We start from the raw sequence: 23,201 nt of genomic DNA, 5'->3' as shown, positions 1-23,201 counted from the left end.
GTCGGCCGCGATGGGGTCGGTGGGAACGGAGCGCTTCAAGGAGCTGAGCCCGGCGGGGACGCCCGAGGGGAACGTGGTGATGAGCTTCAGCTTCGACAGCTACCAGCTGGAGGAGGATGAGCTGCAGCGGGGCGGCCAGGCCAAGGGCGTCCTCACCTTCATGGAGCCGGGTGAGGAGGGGGGACACGGATGGGGCCAGGGGGGCCGCCTGCCCCGAGGCTTTTCCCACCCATTTAGAGGAGCTTCCTGGGGTGGGTTAATAGCCGCAAATGGCTATTCTGCCGTGAAGTCATGCCGTGCCACGGAATGGCCTGCTGGCTCCTTCAGAGTGCTTTGTACCCGTTTTAGCCACCACAGCATCCTGTAGGGGTGGGCTCTGCGGTTAGCGGGGGGGTTCTGAGCCGCTCGCTCCTGCCTGGCTCTCCCCCCGCTAGAAAAACCCATCAGCCCTCAAAGCCCTGGTGTCTTCCTGCCCTCCAGCCTTTGTTTCTGGAAGGAGTTTCTCCAGGCCGAGGGCATTTGTAGCACTGCGGGGCCGGGGCTGGCTTGCCCTGAGCGAGACGCATTGGGTCCCCATGTCCCCAGTGCCACAAGGGACATGAAAGCTCCGGTGCCACTGTCACACCTCCTCTCTTTCCTTCCCTTTCGGGGCAGTTTCTGAAGACCCCGAGCCACAGGACCGATACCACGGGATCTACTTCGCCATGCTGCTGGCCGGGGTTGGGTTTCTCCTGCCGTACAACAGCTTCATCACCGACGTGGACTACCTGCACCACAAATACCCAGGTAGGTCTCCAGCAGCCCAATCTCTTCCTGCCCACCCCGCCAAACCTGAGCTGAGCCCCCGGCAGCCTTCCCCACCGCCTGCCTCTCCGCAGGGACCTCCATCGTCTTCGACATGAGCCTCACCTACATCCTGGTGGCCTTGGTGGCCGTCATCCTCAACAACGCGCTGGTGGAGCTGCTGAGCTTGCACACGCGCATCTCCGTGGGTGAGCTGGGGTCCCCGGGTCCCCAGGCGGTGCCAGCCCCCCCCAGCCCCACCACCTGCCCCTATCTCCCCCCTCTGCAGGTTACCTCTTCGCCCTGGGTCCCCTGCTCTTTGTCAGCATCTGCGACGTCTGGCTGGAGCTCTTCACCCGCCGGCAAGCCTACGCCATCAACCTGGTGGCCGTCGGGGTGGTGGCTTTTGGCTGCACAGGTATGCCGTGGTCTCCTGGGACCCTCGCCAGTCCCAGCCTCTCAGCGGGGCGTTTCGGCTGCGGCAATAATCCCCCTCCTTCTCCCCTGCGCGCATCTCTCCTGAAGTGCAGCAATCCAGCTTCTACGGCTACACGGGGCTGCTGCCCAAGCGCTACACGCAGGGGGTGATGACGGGCGAGAGTGAGTACCGGCGGCTGCCGCGCGTGCCACCGCGATGTCCCCAGCTGGGGACAGAGTCCCAGAGTGGTTGAGGTGGGAGGGGACCCCCCCGAGGCCATCTCCTCCGTCCCCCTGATTAGGACAGGCTGCCCAGGACCACGTCCTGGTGGCTTTTGGGCTTCCAGCAGCTGGGGGACAACCCCGAAGGCTCCGTGGCAAAACGGGGTGTTCAAATCATGTGCACTATCAGCTGTGCTGCCATGGGGGCTGGGGGGTGTCTGCCACGAGCTGGCTCCATCACCCCAAAAATGCCACTTGTGGCTCCTCCGTGCCTGGAGCATCCAACCCTGTGCAATGTGGGGCTGCTGGGGGGGGGGGGTCCCCAAGCCGTAGGGTTCTGTGGGACCCAGCCCCGACCGCTCGGCTGTGCCACCAGGCACCGCCGGGGTCATCATCTCGCTCAGCCGCATCTTCACCAAGCTGCTGCTGTCGGACGAGAAGGAGAACACGGTCATCTTCTTCTTCATCTCCATCGGCATGGAGCTGACGTGCTTCATCCTCCACCTCCTGGTGAAGCGCACCCGCTTCGTCCGCTACTACACCTCCTGCTCCCGCAAGGGCCACCCCGCGTCCCGGGGGGCCGGCGACCACGGGACAGGGTACCGCGTCCACCACGATGTCACCGCTGAGGACGTCCGATTTGTAAGCCAAGGCAGGGCCCCCCCCCCGCTGCTCCCCAAGGTCCCTCTGTCCCCGGGGTCAGCGCTGGTGTCCCCTCTCCCCGTGCAGGAGGACCGGCCGCGGGGACAGCCCGGCTCCCCCCGGGGCAGCCTGGGCCCCGAAGCCGAGCTGGCGGGCAGCAGCACCTACATGCGCTTCGACGTGCCCCGGCCCAAAATCAAGAGGAGCTGGCCCAGCTTCAGAGGTGGGTGGCGGGCTCGGGGACGAGCCGTGGCGGGTGGCAGGAGCAGGGTGGGTTTGTGGGGCAGGAGGAGCAATCTGCAGCCTAGGGTTTTAGGGGGGGAAGGGTCATCCATTTGTCACTGCGCCCAAAAATACGGGGACATCTCAGCGTGCTGCTGCTGGTGAGCCTTGGGGATGCGGTACCTGGCTGAGCCGCGCTGCCCGCCTCTCCCAGACATGCTGCTCCACCGCTACGTCGTGTCGCGGCTCATCTGGGCCTACATGCTGTCCATCGCCATGACCTACTTCATCACGCTGTGCCTCTTCCCCGGGCTGGAGTCGGAGATCCACAACTGCACGCTGGGCGAGTGGCTCCCCATCCTCATCATGGCCATCTTCAACCTCTCCGACTTTGTCGGCAAGGTAGGCGAGGGCAACGCAGCCGCGGCCAGGGGGGGTGGGGGGCTCAGCCACCTCCACCCCTGCCCCCCTCCCCTTCTTTATGTTCTCTTTCAAAGCCACTTGGGGTCTTCTCCGCCCCACGGGCACCTACCCGGTGTGCGGGTGCTCCCCGGCGTGGCCGAGGTCGGGCTCCTGCGGACGATGGGCTTCCCACCGCCTCGCCCTCCCAAACCTCCTCGCTCCCACCCCCCCCCCCCCAGCGCGGTCTCTGCCCCTCGCTGCAGATCCTGGCCGCCCTGCCCTACGACTGGAGGGGAACCCACCTCCTCATCTACTCCTGCCTCCGCGTGGTCTTCATCCCCCTCTTCATCATGTGCGTCTACCCCAACGGGAAGCCCGCCTTCGGCCACCCGGCCTGGCCCTGCGTCTTCTCCCTCCTCATGGGCATCACCAACGGCTACTTCGGCAGCGTGCCCATGATCCTGGCCGCCGGCAAAGTGAGCCCCGAGCAGCGGGAGCTGGCAGGTAGGGTCACGCCGTCCCCGGGGACCCCACGAGGGGGTGGCCGGGGCTGGCACCCTGACACCCCGTGTCCCTTCCCGCAGGGAACACCATGACCGTGTCCTACATGACGGGCTTGACGCTGGGCTCGGCCGTGGCTTATTTTGCCTACAGCCTCACCAGCACGTCCCACAGTAGCTGTTTCTACACCGAAACGTCCAACGGCTCCTTCCTGGGGGGTTACTGAGCCCCGGGGATGGGTGGTGGGGGGTCAGGATGGGACCGGGTCCTGTTGGCATGGGGCTGCGGCCTCCCCAAATGGCCCTCGGTGCCCATGCAGGTGTCCCTCGGGGTGCTGTGCGGGGCCACCTCTCGGGATGGTGGCCCCCCAGATTTGAGGGGTGGTGCCACTGCTCCTGGGGGACTCCCTGGGGTGAAGTACAGAGCTCTGGGGGTATTGGGGGGGGGGGGGGGGTTCTCTTTGAGTTCTTGCCAAGGAAATACTGCACCATCCCAAAAGGAATGGGGACAGCGCTGAGAAGAAGGGCTGGTGAGGAAGAGGAGCGAGGGAGGAAGGTGCTGTGGGATGGCGAGGCGAGGCTTTTATCCACAGCACCGCAGGATTCCTCTGCAGCACTTGAAACCGTGCCCCCCCCCCCCCCCCCCCCCCCAAAAAAAAAAATACCCCAATTGCTGTGTAACAGACCCGAATCACTTCTGCAGGATGGAAAAAAAGAAAGAAAGAACACACTTTGCTTTGCTTTTGTCTTTTTTGCCCCCCTACCGTGAGAGAAGAGGGTCTTGCCCCCCGCTGCGTGCTGTGGGGCTGCCCAAGGGGGGCTCTGCTGCCTTGGCGGGGGGTCTCCAGGCCAAGGCACCGTGGATGCTGCCCAGGGCCACTGCTGAGCCTCTAATTCTGTTACAAGGGCCGTAAATGAAGCTGACACCGGATTAAATGCCTCACTTTGCGACGATCCCTGCTCCCCGCTGCGCCCAGCAGCTCAGCTCCTGTAACGCCTTTGGTGGCGAACACAGAGCGAGGGGATGGAGGGCACAGACGGGCCCGCGCAGAGTCCCGCAGCAGGAGCAGCCACCCCGTGCCCCGCCGCGCTGACAGCGGCGGGGAGAGGAGGGGTGTTAGAGGGGAAACGAGGTGCCACAGGCGGTCAGGGCGTGATGCTCTTGCAGTGGGATGAGCGGCCGCAGCCTGCAGCGCTCCCGCTGCACGCACACCTGCGGGATGCTCCACAACCGGGTTCGGTGCGAGGCTGGCACCAGGGATGCTCCAGAGGGAGACCGCAGAGCACTGCTGGCGGCCCACAGCAGCTGGGCAGGCGTTAGCCCAGCTTTGGGGCGTGCAGGTGCCCGCTCAGCCAGGCAGCGGAGACAGGGAAAAGGAAATTGTCCAAAAAAAACCCCAAGAGGAGCGATGAGGCGCAGGGCGCCTGCACCGTGGGGCGCTGCCGGAGCACCCCCAGGGCAGCACAGCCCTCAGCCCCGCGTTGCGCCGGTCCCAGACACACAGCTGGGTTTGGGGGTTTCCTTCTGAACAAATGCTTTTTGGGTTTCAGGTTTTTATTATTTTCTGAAAGGCACCAGCTTGCGTGTCCCGGTTCTTTTCCTGCTGGGGTGGAAAGGGACCAGGCTCTTTGGGGTCATCGCTTGCCCCATTTGCTGGCTGGCCGTGGGTTCATCATGCCCCATCCCAGTGGGTTTACCATCCTCGGGTTTATCAGGGGACGCTGCAGACCCCTTGGTGTGGTCCCCTGGTGTTGTTCCCCATCTCGCACGTCCTCTCTGTCCCCTAGGGGCAGCCACATTGACGGGGACACAGCCACACGCCTGGGACCCCACTGAGCCCCCCGCCAGCTTGCACAGTGCTGCCAAAGCACAGCCAAAAAGAGACCGCTGGCACCGGGAGGGGAAAAAAAAAAAAACAACACCCACAGTCAGGAAAAGTGAGACAAAGAAAGATGCGTCGTCGGGTTGCTTTTTTTTCAATTAATTTTTTTTTTTTTTATGAAAAAAGATCACACGGAGTTCTCCAACAAACAGAATGCCAAAAAAATTGTTTTAAACAAAACATAAACAAAACGACGACAAAAAAAAAAAAAAAAGGACAAAAAACCTGGCTCTCCTTTCCTCTCGATTGTCTGAAATATCCTTGTGTTCCATAGAAGGCAGTGGGTTTTAAGTGCTTTCTATTTAACATTAGCATAAAATCTCTCTCGCGCGCTCTCTCTCTCGCTCTTTAAAATATGATCACACAATTTGCTTCTAGAATTACAGTACACTTTGAGCGTGGGGGGTGTGCCTGTTCCCAGATCATTTACAATCACAATCCAACAGGAAATAAAAAATAATATTCTAAACGTCAGACTGTGTTCATTTCTGCCGTCTTTTTTTTCTTTTTTTTTTTAGAATTTCATAATTTTTTTTTTCACAGTTTTAAAAAGTTTATATTTATATATATATATTTATATTTATATTTATAATTAAAAAGTTGAATCCATTTAAAGACTTATAATACAGGAGGGCTAAAGAGTCTTTTGGTACATTAAAACTGTACAGGCTAGAACCGTCACTATCCGAGGCGCCGGCGGCCTGGGGCAGAGGTGGTACCAGCTCAGCACCGTGCGTGTGGTTCTTCCGAAGTACGAGGGGTGGCTGCAGGGGCGCCCCAGCCCCGGCCCCCAGCAGTGTTGGGGGGGACAGTTTGTGATCTGTCCTCGTGCGAGCATCTCCTCCCCGGAGGAGCCAGGGCGGCTCTGCGTCCCAGCGAGCTGTAGTGCGAGTCGGTCGTTGCGAAGATCAGTGCGTCTCTTGGAGTTTGGTTTTTTTTTTGTGTGTGTGTGTTTTTTTTGTTTGTTTAAGTGCAAGGATGGTGCAGCGGTGTGGTCTCCTCCAGCGTCTCCTGGCTGCGCGCTGCCTTCCCGGGTGGATCCCCGGTGCGGCGGTGGCGATGCCCCACGGATTGAGCCGGAGGGTTGGTGCTGCAGGGGGAGGCAGGAGGCGATGGTGGCGGCTCCCTGCAAACCGTGGCAAGGCTGGCCAGGCGGATGGAGCAAGCTGAAGGGCCCCTTTCCCCCGCTCGAGGTGACAGCAAGGCTCTGGCGGTGGAAATGCAGCAGGCGGGCACGGCTGGGCTTCGTGCTCTGTCCCTGTTCCCTGCAACTGAGGGCTTCCAGGCAGCTCCACGTCTCCGTTCAGGCAGGAGGGGTAAAGCCAGGTGAGGGATGCTGAAATCCATTCTGCCAAGGGCCCCAAGGCTCTTGAAAATCTGTTCTGCCCCAAGGGCCTGCAGGATCCTCTGCTCAACGCACCGAGCAGCAGCTTCCCCCAGCCATTCCCTTTCCCCCTTCCCTGCACGCTCCAAAACAAGTTTTGTTCGCCGAGCATCGCCACCTCACCCTGCACTTGCTCCCCAAAGGCCTTTTTGGGGCAGGAGGGAGCGGGAAGGTGGGTTCAGACCGTTTGTTCGAGGCAGCGGGAAGGCAGCATCCCAGCCTGGAGGGCAGCTCACCTTCTCCCTGCTCCCCCCGGCCTGGAGAACCTCTCCCGCCCACCTCCACGCCAGGACCAGCTCTGCCCTTCCGTGCTGCACGCGGCCAGGCAAGGGAACTGCAAAAAGGTTGCTGAGAGGGTCGAGACGAGGCGCTGAGAGAGACTCATCTCCTTTTTTCCTTCCACCCTGTCCTTCCTAAAGGGTCATGCGAAACAAGCAGGAAAGGGAATAATAAGGACGGAGAGGAGCATACGTAGAAGGCCAGCGGTGTCCTTCCACGTACAGGCGGCTTCTGAGTGACTGATGGGGGCGAATGACACAAAAGGGATCCCTCCTGCTGGGGGGGTCCCGCTGGTGAAATGATCATGAGACCCATGTGCTTTCCAGGACCAAAAGGAGGAAGGGAGAAGTTGGTCAAGTGTCACCTTAATTAAAGCCACTTCGGGAGGAGCTCTGGGGTTCACGCACCACCACCACCACCACCCGGTATCTTCCACAAGTCCTGTAACCGCTTCCCCAACCCCTTTCTTCAGCCCTCTCCTTCCTCCTCGTGTCTCTCGCGCTCTCCTGTCTGTAGTGTGACACAGAAGTCATGAGCATTGAAAGAAACAATCATGTCGTCTTAACAGGCACGTCCTCATGTTTGTCCCGTCCCTTCCCAGGGGGTGGCACGCGTCCCCCGGGCGGTCAGCAGATGACAGGGACCCCGTCGGTGTTGAAGATCATGCCCGTAGTGGGCTCGTAGGTCCCTGCAAGGTAGTAGAGGTCCTCACTGTCTTGGTATTTCTTCGTCTTCAGCATCTGCTCGTACTGATCCAGACCAACAACAAGACACTTGTGTGAGATGGTCTGGACATCGTTTTCATCCACGTGGGAGGACTGGTAGAGGGCTCGCTGCGTTACCGGAAGGGAAGGAGGGAGACAGAACGAAAGGCAGCAATTAGATCTCACGGCATTTAAAGCGTCATCTTCAATTTGCAAGGAAAAAAAAAAAACATCCACCAGGACTACCCAGGGCTTGTGCGCACACTCGGGCAGAACTCCTCAGCCATCCCCACTGCCAGCCCTGGGAGGGACACGGGGAGCATGCACAGGGACGCCCCCACGGGCAGTGCAGACACGATCGGTCCAGCACAATGAACCTGAGCCCTTGCTTACAGCCAGCTTCCACCGACGGGAACTCCAGGGCTGCAGAGTGCACCAGCGGGGGAATACAGAGGCCAGGGGTTTTGCATCCTTTTTTTAAGGACGCAAATGCAAAGGCGGGTGCTGGCTACCAGCCCCTCTGTTCCTCCTCACGCCTAGCACCAGCAGCAATATCCACCCTCCCAAGATCTCCCATCGGAAGTTGTGAATGCTGCAGGGTCAGCAGCTGAGGCAAAAGCCAAATAATCGAGGGGCTTTTTCCCAGCAGCACGGGTTATGCAGTCCCCAGCACGCCACCCCAGCTCGCCCCCAACCTCACTGACCTCCATGAAGTCCTTCCTCTGGTTGGATGCCTGCAGAGCTGTGGACAGGCTCCTGCCTGATTTCTGATCCCAGCGCTGCGCCCAAGAGGAAAAGAAAAGAGAAATGAAGAGTGAATTAGTATTTTTTTTCCATGCTATCATCTGCCCACCACATGTGCCTTTATAAGCTCAGCCTCACCCACAGGTAACACATGCTGAGAGCCTGCTGCAAACCACACCGTGCAAGCGTGCAGAAGTCAGTGGTTCTGAGCAGCAGGGCATTGGTTTTTCCACCGCACAGACTCTTTCTGTACTGACACAAACATCTTTATTTCCCAGTAGGATAAAAGACACCCCTCGCTCACGGGGTCAATACCAGGCCCGCCCATACCACGGGCATCCCCAGTAGCAGGAAATGATGGGTCCACCCCACGAGGCTACCGGTAACAAACTGGGACATGATTCTCCTTGTCCTCGGGAAACAAAAAAAAAGGGACAAGCCGCTTTGCAGCCCTCTCAGCAAGGGACACCAGCCTACCTTGCCTTCATTCAGTTTCTTCCCGGGGTTGGTTTCTTCTGGGTGATAAAACCACTTGACTCGGACCACCATGTTGTTGCCCCACGACTCCCACATGCTCTGGATCCGGCCAATGTAGGGCAGGTTGGGGCGGCCAGCTGAGAGGAAGACGGCACAGTCCCCGATGCGAATTATCTCCTTGCCCCGCACGATGGCCTTGTAGAAGAGCTTCCTGGCCTTCCCTTTCATTCCTCGTCTCTGCCAAGAGAGGATCACACGGGTGAGCAGCCCTGGTTTCCCCCAGCCAGCACGGCTGGCCCCATCCTGCCCTCTGCTGCTGGCAGAGCCAGGCCTGGCCCAGCAGTGACCACAGCCACCGCCTCTCCAGGGCCTCAGCACTACACGCTAACGGAGAATCAGGACACGGCGCTGGTGTTTGCCTTCTGCCATAGCACCAAGAGGCATTCCCACAAGAAACAGAGCACAGAGAGACCCAGGCCCACCCCGATTCTCCTCGCAAACGGCGGGGAGATCCCCAGGGCCAGGCTGGGGAACACACCACGCCGTCAAGAGTTCTGCCAGCCCAGAAGGACAAGCCTCCTTCGGGCAGCCCCCAGGGGGAAAGAGGCACCGCAAGAGGCACCACGCGAACGGGAGGCGCTGCCTTTACCTGCGTGGGTTTCCCGAACCACTTCCACAGCTGCCGCGCGGGGAGGAACGCGGCGATCTTGGGCCTGTTCTCCACCGACGGCAGCCGCTGGCGCTTGGCCAGCTCCTTGGTGGTGGGCAGGTGGATGCCCTCGCGCTTCTTGGGCCTGCTCTTGTTGCCGCTCTGCTGCGGCGCCGGCTGTTGCGCCGGCTGCTGCGCCGGCTGTTTCTGGCTCTGGGGGTGGGAGGACGCGCGGGATTTCCCTGCCTGCTTGGTTTGCTTGGGAGGGAGGGTTTGTTGCACCGAGGAACTTGGCTGGGCCTCAGCTACTTCGTCATCAGAGCTACAGGAGGAGTCTTCGTCCGTAGTGGAGGAGGAAGAGGAGCTGGAGCTCGACGAAGAAGAGGTCGATGAGGCAGAAGAAGAGGAGGAAGAGGAGGATGAAGAGGAGCTGCTGCTAGAAGAGGATGAAGAGGAGGAGTTGGAGGAAGAGAGAGGGGTGGATGCCCTGGAGCTGGCCGAGCTGCTGTCCTGGGCTTCCCCTCTGTTCTTCTCAGCCTCCTCTTCTCCCTCTGACTCTGAGCTGCTGTCGCTGCTGTTGCTCTCAGACTCCTCCACAGCTGCCGGAGCTGCTGCCTTGTCTTCCTGGTCCTTGGAGGCAGCGAGGCTTTCTGCTGAGCCATCAAACTTTCCCCCAAAGCTGGCAGGGGAAGGGTCTCCATCAGCTGCTTTGGTTCGGGAAGATTTCTGCTTGCCCTCTGCACCCACTGCAGGGGAATAGCCCAGCCCCAAGAGACTCTTGCCATCTCTGCGACTGGCCAGGTTTGAGTCCTCCAGCATCCTCATCGCCTCCTTCATCTTCTTTGTCTTTGGAGACATCACACCTTCATGGTCCAGCTTGATGAGGATTTCACTGTCGTGCTTCCTCTGAGCCTTGGCCATGGTGCCAAATTCCTGCGTCTCTTCCGTGGGCCGCCCTTTCTTGGCCTTGGCTTTCGATGCCGAAGCATCGCTGGAGCTGAAGGCCGCCAGCGTCCCTGGGAGGTCGCCGTAGGGTTCTGTGCCGAGGATGCTGCCGAACACAGCGGGCTGGTAAGTGGGTTGAGGGGGGCTATGCAGCTTCGTGGAGATCTTCATTTTACTGGCTTTTGACCGCTTCTCCTCTGTGGGGGCAGGAGAGCCTCCAGCAGGCAGCGGCTGGGACTTCCGCGACCCCTTCACACTTTGCTTGCCCAGGCAGGCCGGCTTCTCTGGGACTGAAGAGGCACCAGGTGAAGGCTCAACCTGATCCTTCTCTTCTGGCAAGACAGCCTCTTCTGCAGAGGATAAGAAGCACATAGGCATGAAGGTATCTGCCCAGACGGGCACCATTAGCTCAGACACAGCCAGACACCAGTTGTGACTGGTCTCTGGCCATGGGTGGCTTGTTCCTGACTACTTAGGGCTCCCTAAAGAGGCACAAAGGTGCTCACTGCTCCCTGGACAAGCTTACTAAGCAGCCTGGTCCGATGCCAGTGCCTGTAAGAGGCTGATGGGCAATTCCCAAGAAAGCTGCTTTGACTGCAGAGGAACCAAACTGCAGATCTCCCGTATCTTTGTCCCTGCTGATGGCTGCTGAGATGCTCAGCTGAAAAAGGGACATTGCTCTGCAGCCCCGACTTACAGAAGGAAGCTCTCACAGCTCAGGCCAGCTTCTGAGCCTGCCTCCTGCAAACTACGGTCGCAGTAGAGAGGGCTGATGCACAGATGCTCTGCACTCAAGCAGTACATCCAACCCCCTCCAAACCTTGCCCCAAGCAACTGCCCTAACTTGGGGAGAGTTGGTGGGGAACTGTGCAAGGACTCTCAGCTCCAGGTCTGGCAGAGATGACAACCTACCAGCTTTCGCCTTGACGCTTGGCTTTCTCCCTCGCCCTTTGCCCTTTGACACGGGTTCCTCTGACCCCAGCGTAGCCCCTTCTTTTCCTTCTCCAGCATCTTTGCTGGATTTACGGCTGCGGCGCTTGGTGCTAGGTACCAAAAGGGCCGGGGAAGGCTCGGCACCTGGAACGGGTCAAAGAGATGTTCAAAAGCAGTGAAACAACACACACAACAGAGATGAGATACAGGGAACTTGTCTCTAACAATTCTCCAACAGGGATTAGGCCTTTTTCCCCAAAGGGTTGTGCCCCACCCCAGGTTTGCGTGTCCATAATTGATGGTACAATCTTTGTGATTGAAAGTCTGTGAATCAGTCCCAAAATCTAAGAGGAACGTGGCTCCAAACTCCCTACCTTTTGTAGAGGGAAGTATCGTGCAAGAAACTGAGCAGTAAGACTCACACTGGATCTTGTAGTCAGGTGGGAGAAGCCGAATGTGAGACAGCGGGATGCGTCCGGTGTCCCCATCATCAAACTCTACTGTGATGAGATCACCATCTTCCTCCAGATCCAGGGTTCCTGCAGGTTAGGGAGCAGAAGAAGTTGTTACTGACGAACTTAAGAGTACAAACCACTTGTCAGGGAAGCAGGAACACAGGGGAATAGAGGGATCCTGCGCAAACTCCAAAACATCTCACCCCCACCTTTCCTATATGGCTAATGCAGGAGAGCACAGAAGGCTCAGTCGACAGTGAAAAATCCCTGATGATACTAAACCAGCCCACCCAGTGCAGAATTCCTCGATTCTTCTGTCAACAGCTCTGCTACAGCATGTAACAACCGTTCCAGTTTGACTTCCCACCTCGTGTCACTATTTCCCTGTGTTCCTGCAGAGATTCACTTTCCCTTTTTCACTGCAGTATCTTTTTTTTTTTCGACCTGCATTTTTTAACTTCTCTCAGCAATCACGAGCTCCTGTTTTTCACCTTCCTTCTCCCTACATCAGCATCACCACTCTATACATTTTAAGTAATTCTTTCTTTATATACAGTGTGACCGAGAGCCCAAAGCAAGGCCGGTCATGGCAGAATTGTCCAGGGCTCTTCACTGACTTTTTCATGAGGCCAGATGGGGGAGACATCGAGAGGCGATGTGTCAGAGGCAGAGCTGTCAGTGGGTAGATGATACAGAAACCTCCACAACCTCAGAAATCACTAGTGCCTGGGCTGGAGTGAATTCTTACTTTTTGAAATGTGTCAAATTTCCCTGGTATTCTAAGCTCCTAAATCACTCAGACCTCCTCCTACCAGAGCATGGCTCCTGGACCACAGGATGATACTAAACCTGCACCCTGGTTAAGCTGGGCATGACCTGGAGGAACGGGTGAGCCTCTGACCTCCAGACACTCACAGCAGACCTCAGGGCCATCCCAGACAAGCCTGACATCCCTCAGGACATGCAGGACCACAACATTCCTGGCTCACAGTGCAGCCAGGGTGGCCTTACCTCGGACAACTGTCCCTGGGTAGAGGCAGCGGTACTGCTGGCTCCAGTAGGCTGCAATCCTCGTGCCCTCGGGCAGGAACCGCACTGACGGTGGTTTCACATCAATGATCTGCTCGGGGCAAAAGGGAGGCGATTACTGATGCTCCTCGCACCAGCACAGACCATCCTACCACATTTGGCATTAGCAAAGCAGCTCTGGAGAAGACAAGGGACGGTTTCCCTGCTGGGAAATGGCCTCCTGTCTGCTCACAAGACAGCACGAAGGACCACCCCTGCTAGTGGGGAGCTCCACACCAAGGGGAGCTCTGCCCATTCTGCCCATGGGGACAGGAACGGGGCACCCCTGCAGCCCCAGACAGGGAGGGACACTCAGTTAGCCTATTCCGTTCCAAAACAGGGCCCAGGCACCCACTAGCCTCACATACCGCTTCCTGCAAGAGCTGCTCCAGACAGTAGATGTGGGGTCGGTTTCCCCTCTCACCTTCCACTACCACACGGTATCTGAAACACAAAGGCCTGGTCAGACACTGCACGTGGAACAGATCACCTGGATGGGCTAACACCTCCCTCTGAGCCCTACCACCAGTTCAGTTGAGTGCATTCAATAAGGGGTAATTAGATTTTCCTCAGCACTGATAAAGCAGAATGAACTCTCCTTCCCTCCCTGCCAGACTCTGTCAGTCTCTCTCCAGACAGCCGGGCAAAGTCCCCAAATCCATTCCTGCACCAGCTACATCCCCATTCTCTAGCAGAGCCCGGGCAAATTCAGCAGCCCCACAACTCACATGTCAGGTGAATGCACTGTCTTGACATGACCGGCATAGAGCAGCTTGTCATCCATGGGGATGAGGACACGCAGGCCATCTTTCAGCTCATCCTTGTCAATTATGCAGGAGCGGGGAGCTGCGAGGTATTGAAACAAGGCAAGGATTAGAAAGCACCATCCGTGAAAAAGAGACCGCAAGGGGAGAGAGAAATCTCATACTCCCAGAATGACCTTCCCTAGAAAAGTGCCAGCAAGTACTTTGCAGAAAGGGCTCTCTCTCTCTCTGGCCAGATACTTGGAGAGAAAAAGGCACCCTTCTCAGTAATAACATATCAGTAAATGAAAATAGGGCTGCTCAATGACTGGGCTTCATCTGGATGTCAAACAGGGTTGGCCACTCTGATGAAGCTTGTGTTTGGCAAGCCAAAATTGACTGGAAAACTGGTTATCTCCACCACAAGGACTCGTGGCTTTGGACAAGGAATGTGTGAAAGCAGAAAAGCTCTCCAAAGCAGCCTTGGGAAACTCATCCAGCTCCTCTACTCACACAATTTGCCCTCCCAGCCCCTCCTGCCCTCACCTGGTGTGGGTGGCCTCTCAACCAGCATGCTCAGTGGGATGTTCTCATCCTCTGAGAAGCTGCTGTCTTGGTTGGGTTCAAAATCCTCCTCCGCCGCCATGCTCTCCATGAGCTTGCTGACGGCTCCTCCTTTCCCTCGGTTCTGCAGGAGAGCAAGCAGCACGTCAGCTGGGTGCCAACAGGCAACAGCCTGATCCCATCTCACCTTCCTCCAGCAACAAACAACCTGAGGATATTGGGACAAACTCGTCTCCATCCTCAGCAACGTTAATCACAGAGTTAAGTGGGTGTAACCAACATTGCTTTTTGGCTGGAAAAAAAAAGATGCTTATTTTATTTACCAGCCTCATTGCTGAGCATCACTGACAGCTGAGCAAAAGCTGTTTTGCACATCCTAGCCACATCTCACTCCTGGAGGCTAGGAGAGATGCTGAAGAGCAGACAGCTCTAGCACTGCTCTGCACTCACCACCCCTCTGCACAGTGCTCCTGAGAGCCTGTCTTCACTAAACAGGCAGCAGACACTGTTCCTTTTTCTTCTCAAAGCCCCACGATCTGTTTCTTGCTGTTACACACAGACCATAAGCATCACACTCAGAAATCACGTGAAAAGACACAGAAATGTGTATTATGAGAGAAGACAGGCTACACCGAGCAGAAAACAGTGGTGACCTGGCTCTCCACGTGCTGAGCAGACCAACTCCATCATCATCTCCTTGGTCTCTGCTGTTTGTGAAGGCTCTCCCTCCACCCCCACCTCCATGCCTTAGAGAGAAATCCTGCCTGCTCATTAATTTGAGGTATGAATTCAAATGAACAGCAGATGGTAGCAGCATGTACTACCTGCTAGCCTTCCTGGGAATTTAGGCTTCTCAAATTTTGCCTGTAACACACTGAGCAAGGCTGCTTTCTGTGTTTTCCCTCCCTCACACTCCAGAAAAAGAGCAGGGCTCTGCCAATTGCTCTCCAGCTCATACAGTCTAGAACCAGCCACTCACCTCTTTTTTGACCTCCTTGGCTTTCACCTTGGCTTTGCTCTTCTTGGTGGAGCCCAGGGCATTTGCCAGGCTGACCCGAACATCAGATGGGGAGCTAGGGATGCCAGGAGGAGACATGGACGAGGAGCAGCAGGGTGCTTCTTTACCTTTCTTACGCTGCTAAAAAAAAAAAAAAAGAAAAAAAAAGTAAACACTCCCATTGGTAAAGATCCAGGCCCAGAGAAGAAAGGAGGAGCAAAGCAGGCTGTGCTCAGGTAGAGTGACATTCAGCCAGCAATCAGTTCACTGCTGTCCTACGTCTCCCAGCCCTGCATTCAGGCTTCACACATTTCAGGGAGAGCTTTTCATTACCCCAAAGAGAAATTTCTGCCTGTCAAACCTTCCCTCAAAAAGCTCCAAGAAGATCCCAGCTGGCCTCATGCCACAACCAACCCATCGAACTCCTCCTGCTATCGCTGCTCCCCAGTAACTCCACCATGAACTGAACCGGAGCCAGAGGCAGCCGAGCTTTCAGCTCAGAGGAAGAGTTAGCAAACAGGAGATGACTGCCACTACCAGCCAGGGGCAGCCCTCAGAAGGCACCATAAAGTGGCACAGGGGACAAGGGGCAGTCAGAGAGCATTTGAGCAACCACTGAGATGGGACTCAACCCTCCCTGCTCTCGCCTAGCAGAGTTAATCATTCTCCTTTTGCCCTCAGCTCCCACACCAATGCTGTCAGCATGTTCCTCACCTTGTTCAGCTCCTTCCTGTCCTTCCCCTTGCTGCCCTCCTTTTTAGGGCTCATGGGTGCTCCCTTCCCACAGCGCCCGGGCTTGGAGACAGGAGTGGAGCTGGCAGGTGCCGTGGGGGTCAGCATGGCCGAGGACGTGGTGGCGTCGTGGAGGAAGATCCTCTCGCTCCGGCGCCGGTTCCACAGGTCATCATCGCTGGCCTCCAGCCCAAACTCAAAGCTCAGGTCCTTGGGGGACTTGAATTTCTTCAGCTTGCGGCCTTTCTCAGCCCCAAGCTTGGACTTGTCGGAGCTTCCAGATCCGGGGTCGAGGCCGCTCGGAGCCTGGCTTGGTGGGATGCTGTTTGCCTCCAGCGGCCCCTTCTTCCCCCGCAGCAGCCCCGAGGGCGACTTCTTCCTGATCTTGATCTCACTCTCTGAGTCGGTGTATTCAAACTCCGTCCCTAGACGCAAAGGATTCAATCATCAGTCAAATCCCCCGGCTGAGCCAAGAGGGGCCACGTCCTGCTGGAAGCTTTTGGGCTCCATGGGAGATGTCATGCCTGTTCAACACAGCCCTGGTGTCCCCTTTTCAAACCCCAACATCCCTAAGGCAAAGATCCTCTAGCCCTCCACAAAAAGCAGTTGCTTGGCTGAAGCGAAGTACAAACCCCACAGACTGAGCTTTCCGACCCTTCTGGGTGCAGTCCTCTCCAGCCTCACATTTGTTTCCGGAGAACAATCTCTTTAATGAATTGAATAAACCCAGATTTCAAGCTTATTTTTTCCCATTGGCCAAGAGACACCACCGTGCTATTTATTGGCTCGAGTAATTATCTTAAAGTCAGGAGACATAAATGATCTTTTGTCTGTGGCAGATGGAAATCCCCTCGTATTGGCCACTGCTTTGCATTACAGGCACAGAAGTGTCCAGCATCCTGAATTACCATAATAACACCAAGGTGTTCACCACCTGCAGTGTTTTTCCCCTCTCCGGAACCTGATAAAGGAGAGCAAAATCACGGGCCTTCAAGGGCAGAAGGGAAACTGAGGCAGCACCCACACACCTGTGTGACTTTGCCTTCAGACCAACACGGTCTGAAATCAGGCTTCGCTTCACGCCAGGAAGGTTGGCAGAAATTCTCCTCAAGCCCCACAGTGAACGGCCCCCGCTATGATAACCAGTGCTTGCAGCAGACCCTTGGGAAAGGACATTCACAACTGAACAACTCGTGGGTAAAAGAAAATGTACGAGGCACAGGCACGGAGAGAAAGCATCTTCCTTCAGAAATTCAACCTGCAGGAACCTGCTCTCCTCTTCCACCCCAACCTCTTCCCCTGAGACAGCCCCGGCACGAACAGGGAAAGAGCAAGCCTGTCAAAATCGAAGCTGGCAACGCTCGAGATGAAAAACCCACTGGAAATTGCAACGCCCGTGCTCCTCCCTCACTGCCGCATGAGACAATTTCTAGACGTTTCCAGTTTCAAGGAGGGCAGGTTACAAGGCGATAAATTCTTTACGGAGGCTGTTGGAACAAGTTGGCAAAAGCCTAATATAGCATGGAAATGGTGCTAAAACAAGCTGGGCTCCCAAGGAAGACATCATTTTCCATTCCGAAGCATGCTATAAATTCCATTATCACTTAATAAATATTAATAGAGAATTTATAAATGGAGCCCATATAGATCTGTCTGACTGGGAACGATGTCACCCAGGGGCACTTGTGCAGCCAGGCATGGGGAGGAGAAGAAATGAAACTCCTATTACTTGTAACACCGAAACTGAGACACAGGGGCAGAGAAACAGGGTCTGGCATGGCAAACACGTGAGCAGAGGAAGGAACTCTCATTTTGAGTCTGGCTGGCTGGTTTCTATGGGGAAGCTGATGGAATGGGCTAACTGAAGAGGTTTTTCTTCTGCTTGGGTGTCTCTGCTTCTCAGTCCCTGCCTTCGGCATCAGAACCAGGCAGCCAAAGGCAAGGACAGGGCACGACGTGTCTGGGTAACAATTTGCTTTTCTGCAGCACCGCTGGGACCTCCCGAACCTTCCACCTTGCACCCCCGGCACCAACCCTAACCGCGCAGCTCACCCATCAGGCTCTGCCGCTCCTCCTTCTTCTTCGCCTTCTGCTTGGCCTCCAGCTGGATGATGGAAAGCGGAGGGGGAACGATGGGGCTGGGCATTGCGCTGGCAGCAAACCTCGCTAGCAGGCCCAGGCCGCTCTCGTCAAGGGCAGGCGACGACAGCCTGTCGGTGCCGTCGGTCCCATAGTCCTCCGCTTCCTCCTCTTCCTCTTCATCCTCCTCTTCCTCCTCCTCGGAGCTGGAATCTAGCACGCAGAAAAGAGGAAGCCCATTACAAACCCCACGGAGTTGTGCGCCAGCCACATTTCCACCCCAGCCTCTCCTGCCGCTCCGTGCTCGCCTGAAGTAGCACTGAGCCACCCACGAGCTGAGCCAGAAGATGCTGGCCATGGACACGCACGTGTCTCTGTGGCCACACAGCTGGCATCATCACCCTGCCTACCACCACCCCTGAAGGACGCAGCAGCACGGGGATGGCCCAGAGGACCCATCCGAGGCGAGGGAGGGAAGAGCAGGGTGCTGGCAGGGATTTGAAAAGGAAGCCACGCGCCCCTTCCCTGCAGCTCGCAGGAGGGATTAAAAGCTTAACTCCTCTGAAAATCCCAACCGGGGAGCTGTGGGATTCCCCTCCCGCCCACCACCTCTTCCTCCAGCACAAAACCCGTCAGCACAATCAGAATCAGGGATCAGCACGGGAGGGGAATACCAGGGACCAGCCTGCGCCAGGGCAGCAGGCGAGGAGGACATGGAGAGGAGAAGGGGCAGGAGGCAAGAATGCAAAGTGGGGGGAGGAGGAGGGAAGTAATAATTTGAAAGCGATGGGTTTGGAATGCAGGAGGAGGAAAACTGTGTCCGCAGATGAGAAGAGACAAAGGGCGAAAATGACGTTTGCTAGGAGCAGGCTTCAGCAGTTGTGTTGGGAGATGGCAACAAGGAGTGTTTAAGCGCTCTGCCTCAAAACTCCCTGCCCTTCACTTCCCTCTCTACGGCTCGGGCCAGGGAAGCCCAGCTCAGGGAAGGCACGATGAGCTGCCCGCAGCCCGGAGCGTAATTCTGGCAAAGAAACCAGCCTCGCAGCCTGCCTCTGCTGGCACACGCAGAGCAGCGGGCTGGGATTTTCCTTTACAGGGTGTGTGCGCAGCAGGAACTCGGGGGCAGATGCTCTGAGAGGGGTATCTCTCCCTTCCCTGCAGCACCTCCCGAGAGTCCTTCATCAGCCCAAAGGCAATTAATTTTAACACCACCTCATCCAGGTAGCTCTGGCGAGCACGGGTCACTACACAAAGGCACATATGCCACACACGTACGCATACACACGCATATACGAGCACACATACGCGTATAAATTTCGGTTTTTAACTGTCAGAAGTGGCTCTGGTAAAACAGATTTCATCTCTCTTGAAATTGAGGGCTTAAATAGGATCACCGAGGGTGCTGAAAGATTTCCACCACTAGCAGGAGCCCTGCTCTCCCCGCCTGAGCCTCCCCTGCCCGAGAGCTCCCTGCCAGCCGCTGGCCCCGCATCTGAAAGCCGGCCAAATGAGAAACCAGATCCCTTCAAAATGAGCTGGAATGAACACGAAAATCCTTTTCTTTTCACTTATGCCCTCTGGGATAGATAAAAATGTTCTCAACACTCGGTTGTTAAAAAAAATACAATAACACAAGCGTCAGTTTTCCACTCTGGCTTATTTTTTCCGTGACATTAGAAATAACAGGAACATCAGAAAACAGTGCTCTCGTCTTTGCATTTTATCAAATGAAGTAATGGCCAGCCTTTTTTTTTTTTTCCTTCACACAAGGAGAGCTTTTCTGCACAGCATACATCAGATAGTCACAGAATACTAATTCTTGACTGCATAGAAAGCCCTTCCCCGTCTCAGTCACTCAAACTGGATCCTTTTGATATGAAAATGCTACTAAACCAACAGTCCTGCAGTCAATACCGAGACATCCACGCCCCTCTTCACTCCTTGCATAAAAACCACATGCAAAAAAAAAAAAAACAATCCAGAGCAAATTAGGATCAGATTCCTTCCCCTAACACAGAAGGGGGGCACAACTGCTGATTTTCTACCGTGTTTTGCCAAAAAGAAAACACATTCAGATGAATTTGGCTATTCTGAGGCGCAGGAGCCACCTGTCTGAAAGCAGCAAAGCCGGGTTCCTAAACCAGCTTTATTCCACTCAAAAGTGGGATGCCCCAACTCCCACCACCAAGTATTTGAGACCCCTTCCTCGCATCCAGTTGGGCTCCGAAATTCAGTAATTCTCAGCAAAAATGAAAAAAAAAATAAAAAGACTAAAAATCAACTCATACAGCCCTTTGTGTTAAACTAAACAGAGCTGGCTGAGCAGAGAGGATCTCGCCTGGGCAGGTAGGTAGAAAAACAGGCAGAAAATGGGGGAATTTTGCAGGAAAATCCCTCCACAACCCGGCCCACACGACTGCCGCGCAGCACGCTTCTCCTTCAGCACGTGAGGACTCCTCTTCCACAGCAGCCAGCATGGGCTCTGCAGACACGAGGGCACAGGGGTATCAAGCTGCTACCGTATTTCAAACGCACCAAGGTGAAACAGATTTAAAAGCCACGATGAAAGCGGCTATTACTCATGCCACGGAAAACGCGCGATCCAATAATGCAGCCGGCAGTTATTCTAACCTCCTTCAAATACACGCTGTCACACTACGGAAAGACGACCGAAGATAGCCTCTCGTCAGCATTTTTACCAAAACGCTTATATTTTTATCTGCATGAGATTCAATTTTCAGCCTGAGAAAAAAAAAAAAAAAAAAGAACATTTTAACACATTCCCAGCCTGCACCCACAGCTCTCTCCTCCTCCACCTCTCGCAGCGAGGGCAGCTCTCGTTAGCTCTGCTCTACATGCACAGCGCAGCCCGGCTCCTCTTCCTCCTGATTTCCCAAGAGACGAAAACCACCGAATGAAACAAACCCAGCACACGTCTGGGGCTTCTCTCCAAATCCATACACTTCTAAACTAAGTCCCCAGATTTATCTTCCTGGTGGCAAATAAGCTGCTGGTCCTCTATGGCCAACCGCATGGCTTCTTGGCAAGACTCATGATGCCCGTATGTAATCTGAAGCTGGAGTTTTACTCTTCTTGTACCCAAACTACGTGCAGGCTTAAAATGAAGCATACACAGATGCTTTAGACAACCTAAGTCTCAATTCTTTCTCCTGAAAAAAAAAAAAAAAAGGGACAAAAAACATTCCAAAATACTGTTTTAAACTGTAATTCTGTAAACACCGAGCAAGGGTGAGGAAAAAATATTCGAGGTTAAAGATCGCTTTTCTGACATTTTTAAGAGCATGTATATGCGTGTATATACCCACACATGCAACCACACACACACACACAATTCCACAGCCAAAACAAACAAAAGACGTATTTAAATGCTATTGGAACCAGATGAACTGGAGTCAAAGACGACTTTTTTTTTTTTTTTTCCAAAATTTTTACCTGCATTAAATTCAGAACCAAAACCAAATTAAAAATGCTAAACTTTCTCACTGCTTTTAACAGCTAAGCCACCGTGGCATTTTGTTGTAGGAGAGGCATAAATGAAGATGAACAGAAACTGGTTAAGCAATTTGGTTTTTAAAGACTGATGTAAACAAGGCGGATCGAGGAGGGTATGAAGAGGGAAGGTTTGGGAAGGAGGGGGGGGGTTGTAAAAACACACTTAAAAGAGTCATTTCACATCGTAAAAAAAATAGCATGATTTTTTTATAACACCAAGCAGGCCTACAGCATACAAAGCAGGCTAAGTACAGGCAGACTTTAGACAGCTACTGGGTCCTTGACATCTGATTTGTAATGGTCTGTCCAGATTCTGGAGATTGCTTATTTTTGAATTCCCAATTTAAGACTGTATTTTGTCAAGCAAACCAATTCTCATAATTTGAAGATTTTTTTTCCCCCCATACGTGCTGCGCTGCTGACTCCAGAAGTACTTAAAAACAACATAAAATATTACAACTATTGCATGGGATTGGCTGTATGGCGAAATAAGTTATCCCCCGCTGTTTTGTCCGCTGGGGTAAAATCATCCTCCGGGTCAAGGAAACGGGGGCAGGAAAAAGGTACTAATTTCTTAAGGAAAACAGACATTGACGAGGAAGAAATGTAGGTCTTTGGTCCTGGGAAGTTCATGGCATTCGTTACCTATCCTGATGGCCTTCAGAGGTCCTATGCAGCTTTAGGCTGCACTAGCGGTTTCCCCTTCAAGGTCACCGGACGAAACACCACAAGCTCTGTCCATTATCAAAACAGCAACGCTGTGTTTGGTCTGCAAGAAAGCAGTATGTCCTACCTCTTCTATATCAGAGCAGACGAAAACAAGTTCTCCTGCAGTTACTAATCCCCTATCTGACACAGACAGTGGTAGGGACACGGCCACCCACTACCCTAATACCCAAACAGTCTGCTTTGTGGCCCAGAAACCTTTAAGTGCATAACCTTTGCAATGCTTCTCTGTCTTGGATCCACCCGTAAAACCTTTCATTTTGCTGGGATAAAGGGGTTCCCCAAAAGAAAGTCTGCAAAGAGTAAAGCAGTTCTGGAGTCCTCAAACACAGACACTCAAGCAAATCTTCCATGCAAAACTATTCATGGATAGAGGAAAGTCAAAAGTGGACAGCAATCATCTTCAAAATTAAAATAACCGAGAGAATGCAAAGAACTACGTGTCATTATTCACGGAGGTAACATCGAAACATCTGAGGCTGACAGATGACATAAAGAAAAGTTATTTTGCCTACCTACATAACAATGGTCAAGGTTCAGGTTCATGGCTAGTGACCCTCGCTGAGAAGTGTCTGCCCTACAACCAGCCAACCACTTTGCTTCTTTAGTGCAGCGTGAGAGCAAATGCAAGAGACCGACACAGACATTCAAAGCATCATGGATAGGGGCAGGGGTGAAAGGGTTGGTCAAGCAGCTGCAAGGAGAAAGCGAGCACTTCTAGAAAAGCTGAGGTTATTAATTGGTTTAGTATCAGGGAAAGCCATTAGAAACCCTATTACCCAAATATCCCTTCAAGTAATGCTTCTGAGAAAGAGCTATAAACCAAAAATAAATAAATAAATAAAAAATCATTTGCAGAAAAAACAAAACTGTAATCAGTAATCCCTCCCGGCCTCCCTCTCCATGCCCACCTCCCACCCCAGGAGGTTTTGCATCTTTGGTTTCCCCACCTTTAAATGACACCTCAGAAGGATTTACAATGCATTTTCCCATTTGTTCCAGATTCCCCAACCTCCTCCCGTATCCCCTCCCCTCCCAAGACTTTATCCCATAAAACTGGGATAGGTTTTTTTTTTTTTTCTTTTCTTTTAAAAAAGCAGACAGGTTATTTGAAAAATAGACAAAGCCAATTAGGGAC

The 23,201-nt window shown here is 54.4% G+C and overlaps 2 protein-coding genes across 2 annotated transcripts in view; one reads left to right on the top strand and one right to left on the bottom strand.

Moving 5' to 3' along the window:
* On the top strand, window positions 1-3,833 carry SLC29A4 (solute carrier family 29 member 4). The gene is made up of 10 exons (XM_048067803.2): window positions 1-170; window positions 655-786; window positions 879-992; window positions 1,073-1,201; window positions 1,309-1,383; window positions 1,799-2,064; window positions 2,152-2,287; window positions 2,501-2,688; window positions 2,952-3,192; window positions 3,273-3,833. The coding sequence occupies exons 1-10, from the start codon at window positions 11-13 to the stop codon at window positions 3,413-3,415; spliced, it is 1,584 nt and encodes a 527-aa protein (XP_047923760.2). The 5' UTR covers window positions 1-10; the 3' UTR covers window positions 3,416-3,833.
* A 1,987-nt stretch (window positions 3,834-5,820) lies between these two features.
* TNRC18 (trinucleotide repeat containing 18) overlaps window positions 5,821-23,201 on the bottom strand; it is a 53,334-nt gene continuing 35,953 nt past the window's right edge. The window contains 13 exon segments of the mRNA XM_066977821.1: window positions 5,821-7,567; window positions 8,143-8,217; window positions 8,660-8,896; window positions 9,309-10,603; window positions 11,166-11,330; window positions 11,609-11,725; window positions 12,653-12,761; window positions 13,078-13,153; window positions 13,438-13,555; window positions 13,999-14,140; window positions 14,996-15,154; window positions 15,728-16,170; window positions 17,798-18,037. Coding sequence (XP_066833922.1) covers window positions 7,361-7,567; window positions 8,143-8,217; window positions 8,660-8,896; window positions 9,309-10,603; window positions 11,166-11,330; window positions 11,609-11,725; window positions 12,653-12,761; window positions 13,078-13,153; window positions 13,438-13,555; window positions 13,999-14,140; window positions 14,996-15,154; window positions 15,728-16,170; window positions 17,798-18,037 — 3,383 coding nt within the window. The 3' untranslated portion in view covers window positions 5,821-7,360.

The sequence above is a fragment of the Anser cygnoides genome, chromosome 15 (assembly GCF_040182565.1).
Source record: "Anser cygnoides isolate HZ-2024a breed goose chromosome 15, Taihu_goose_T2T_genome, whole genome shotgun sequence".
Lineage (NCBI taxonomy): Eukaryota > Metazoa > Chordata > Aves > Anseriformes > Anatidae > Anser > Anser cygnoides.
Note: the sequence above shows the minus strand (reverse complement) of the source record. Positions and strands in the feature narration are given on the sequence as shown.

What these genes read in the sequence shown, in the direction of transcription:
- SLC29A4 (XM_048067803.2), top strand. Translation starts at nt 11, where the DNA reads ATGGGGTCGGTGGGAACGGAGCGCTTCAAGGAGCTGAGCCCGGCGGGG. An exon ending in GCACACGCGCATCTCCGTGG is followed by an intron (nt 993 to 1,072) that starts GTGAGCTGGGGT and finishes CCCCCTCTGCAG; the next exon opens with GTTACCTCTTCGCCCTGGGT. An exon ending in GAGCTGGCCCAGCTTCAGAG is followed by an intron (nt 2,288 to 2,500) that starts GTGGGTGGCGGG and finishes CGCCTCTCCCAG; the next exon opens with ACATGCTGCTCCACCGCTAC.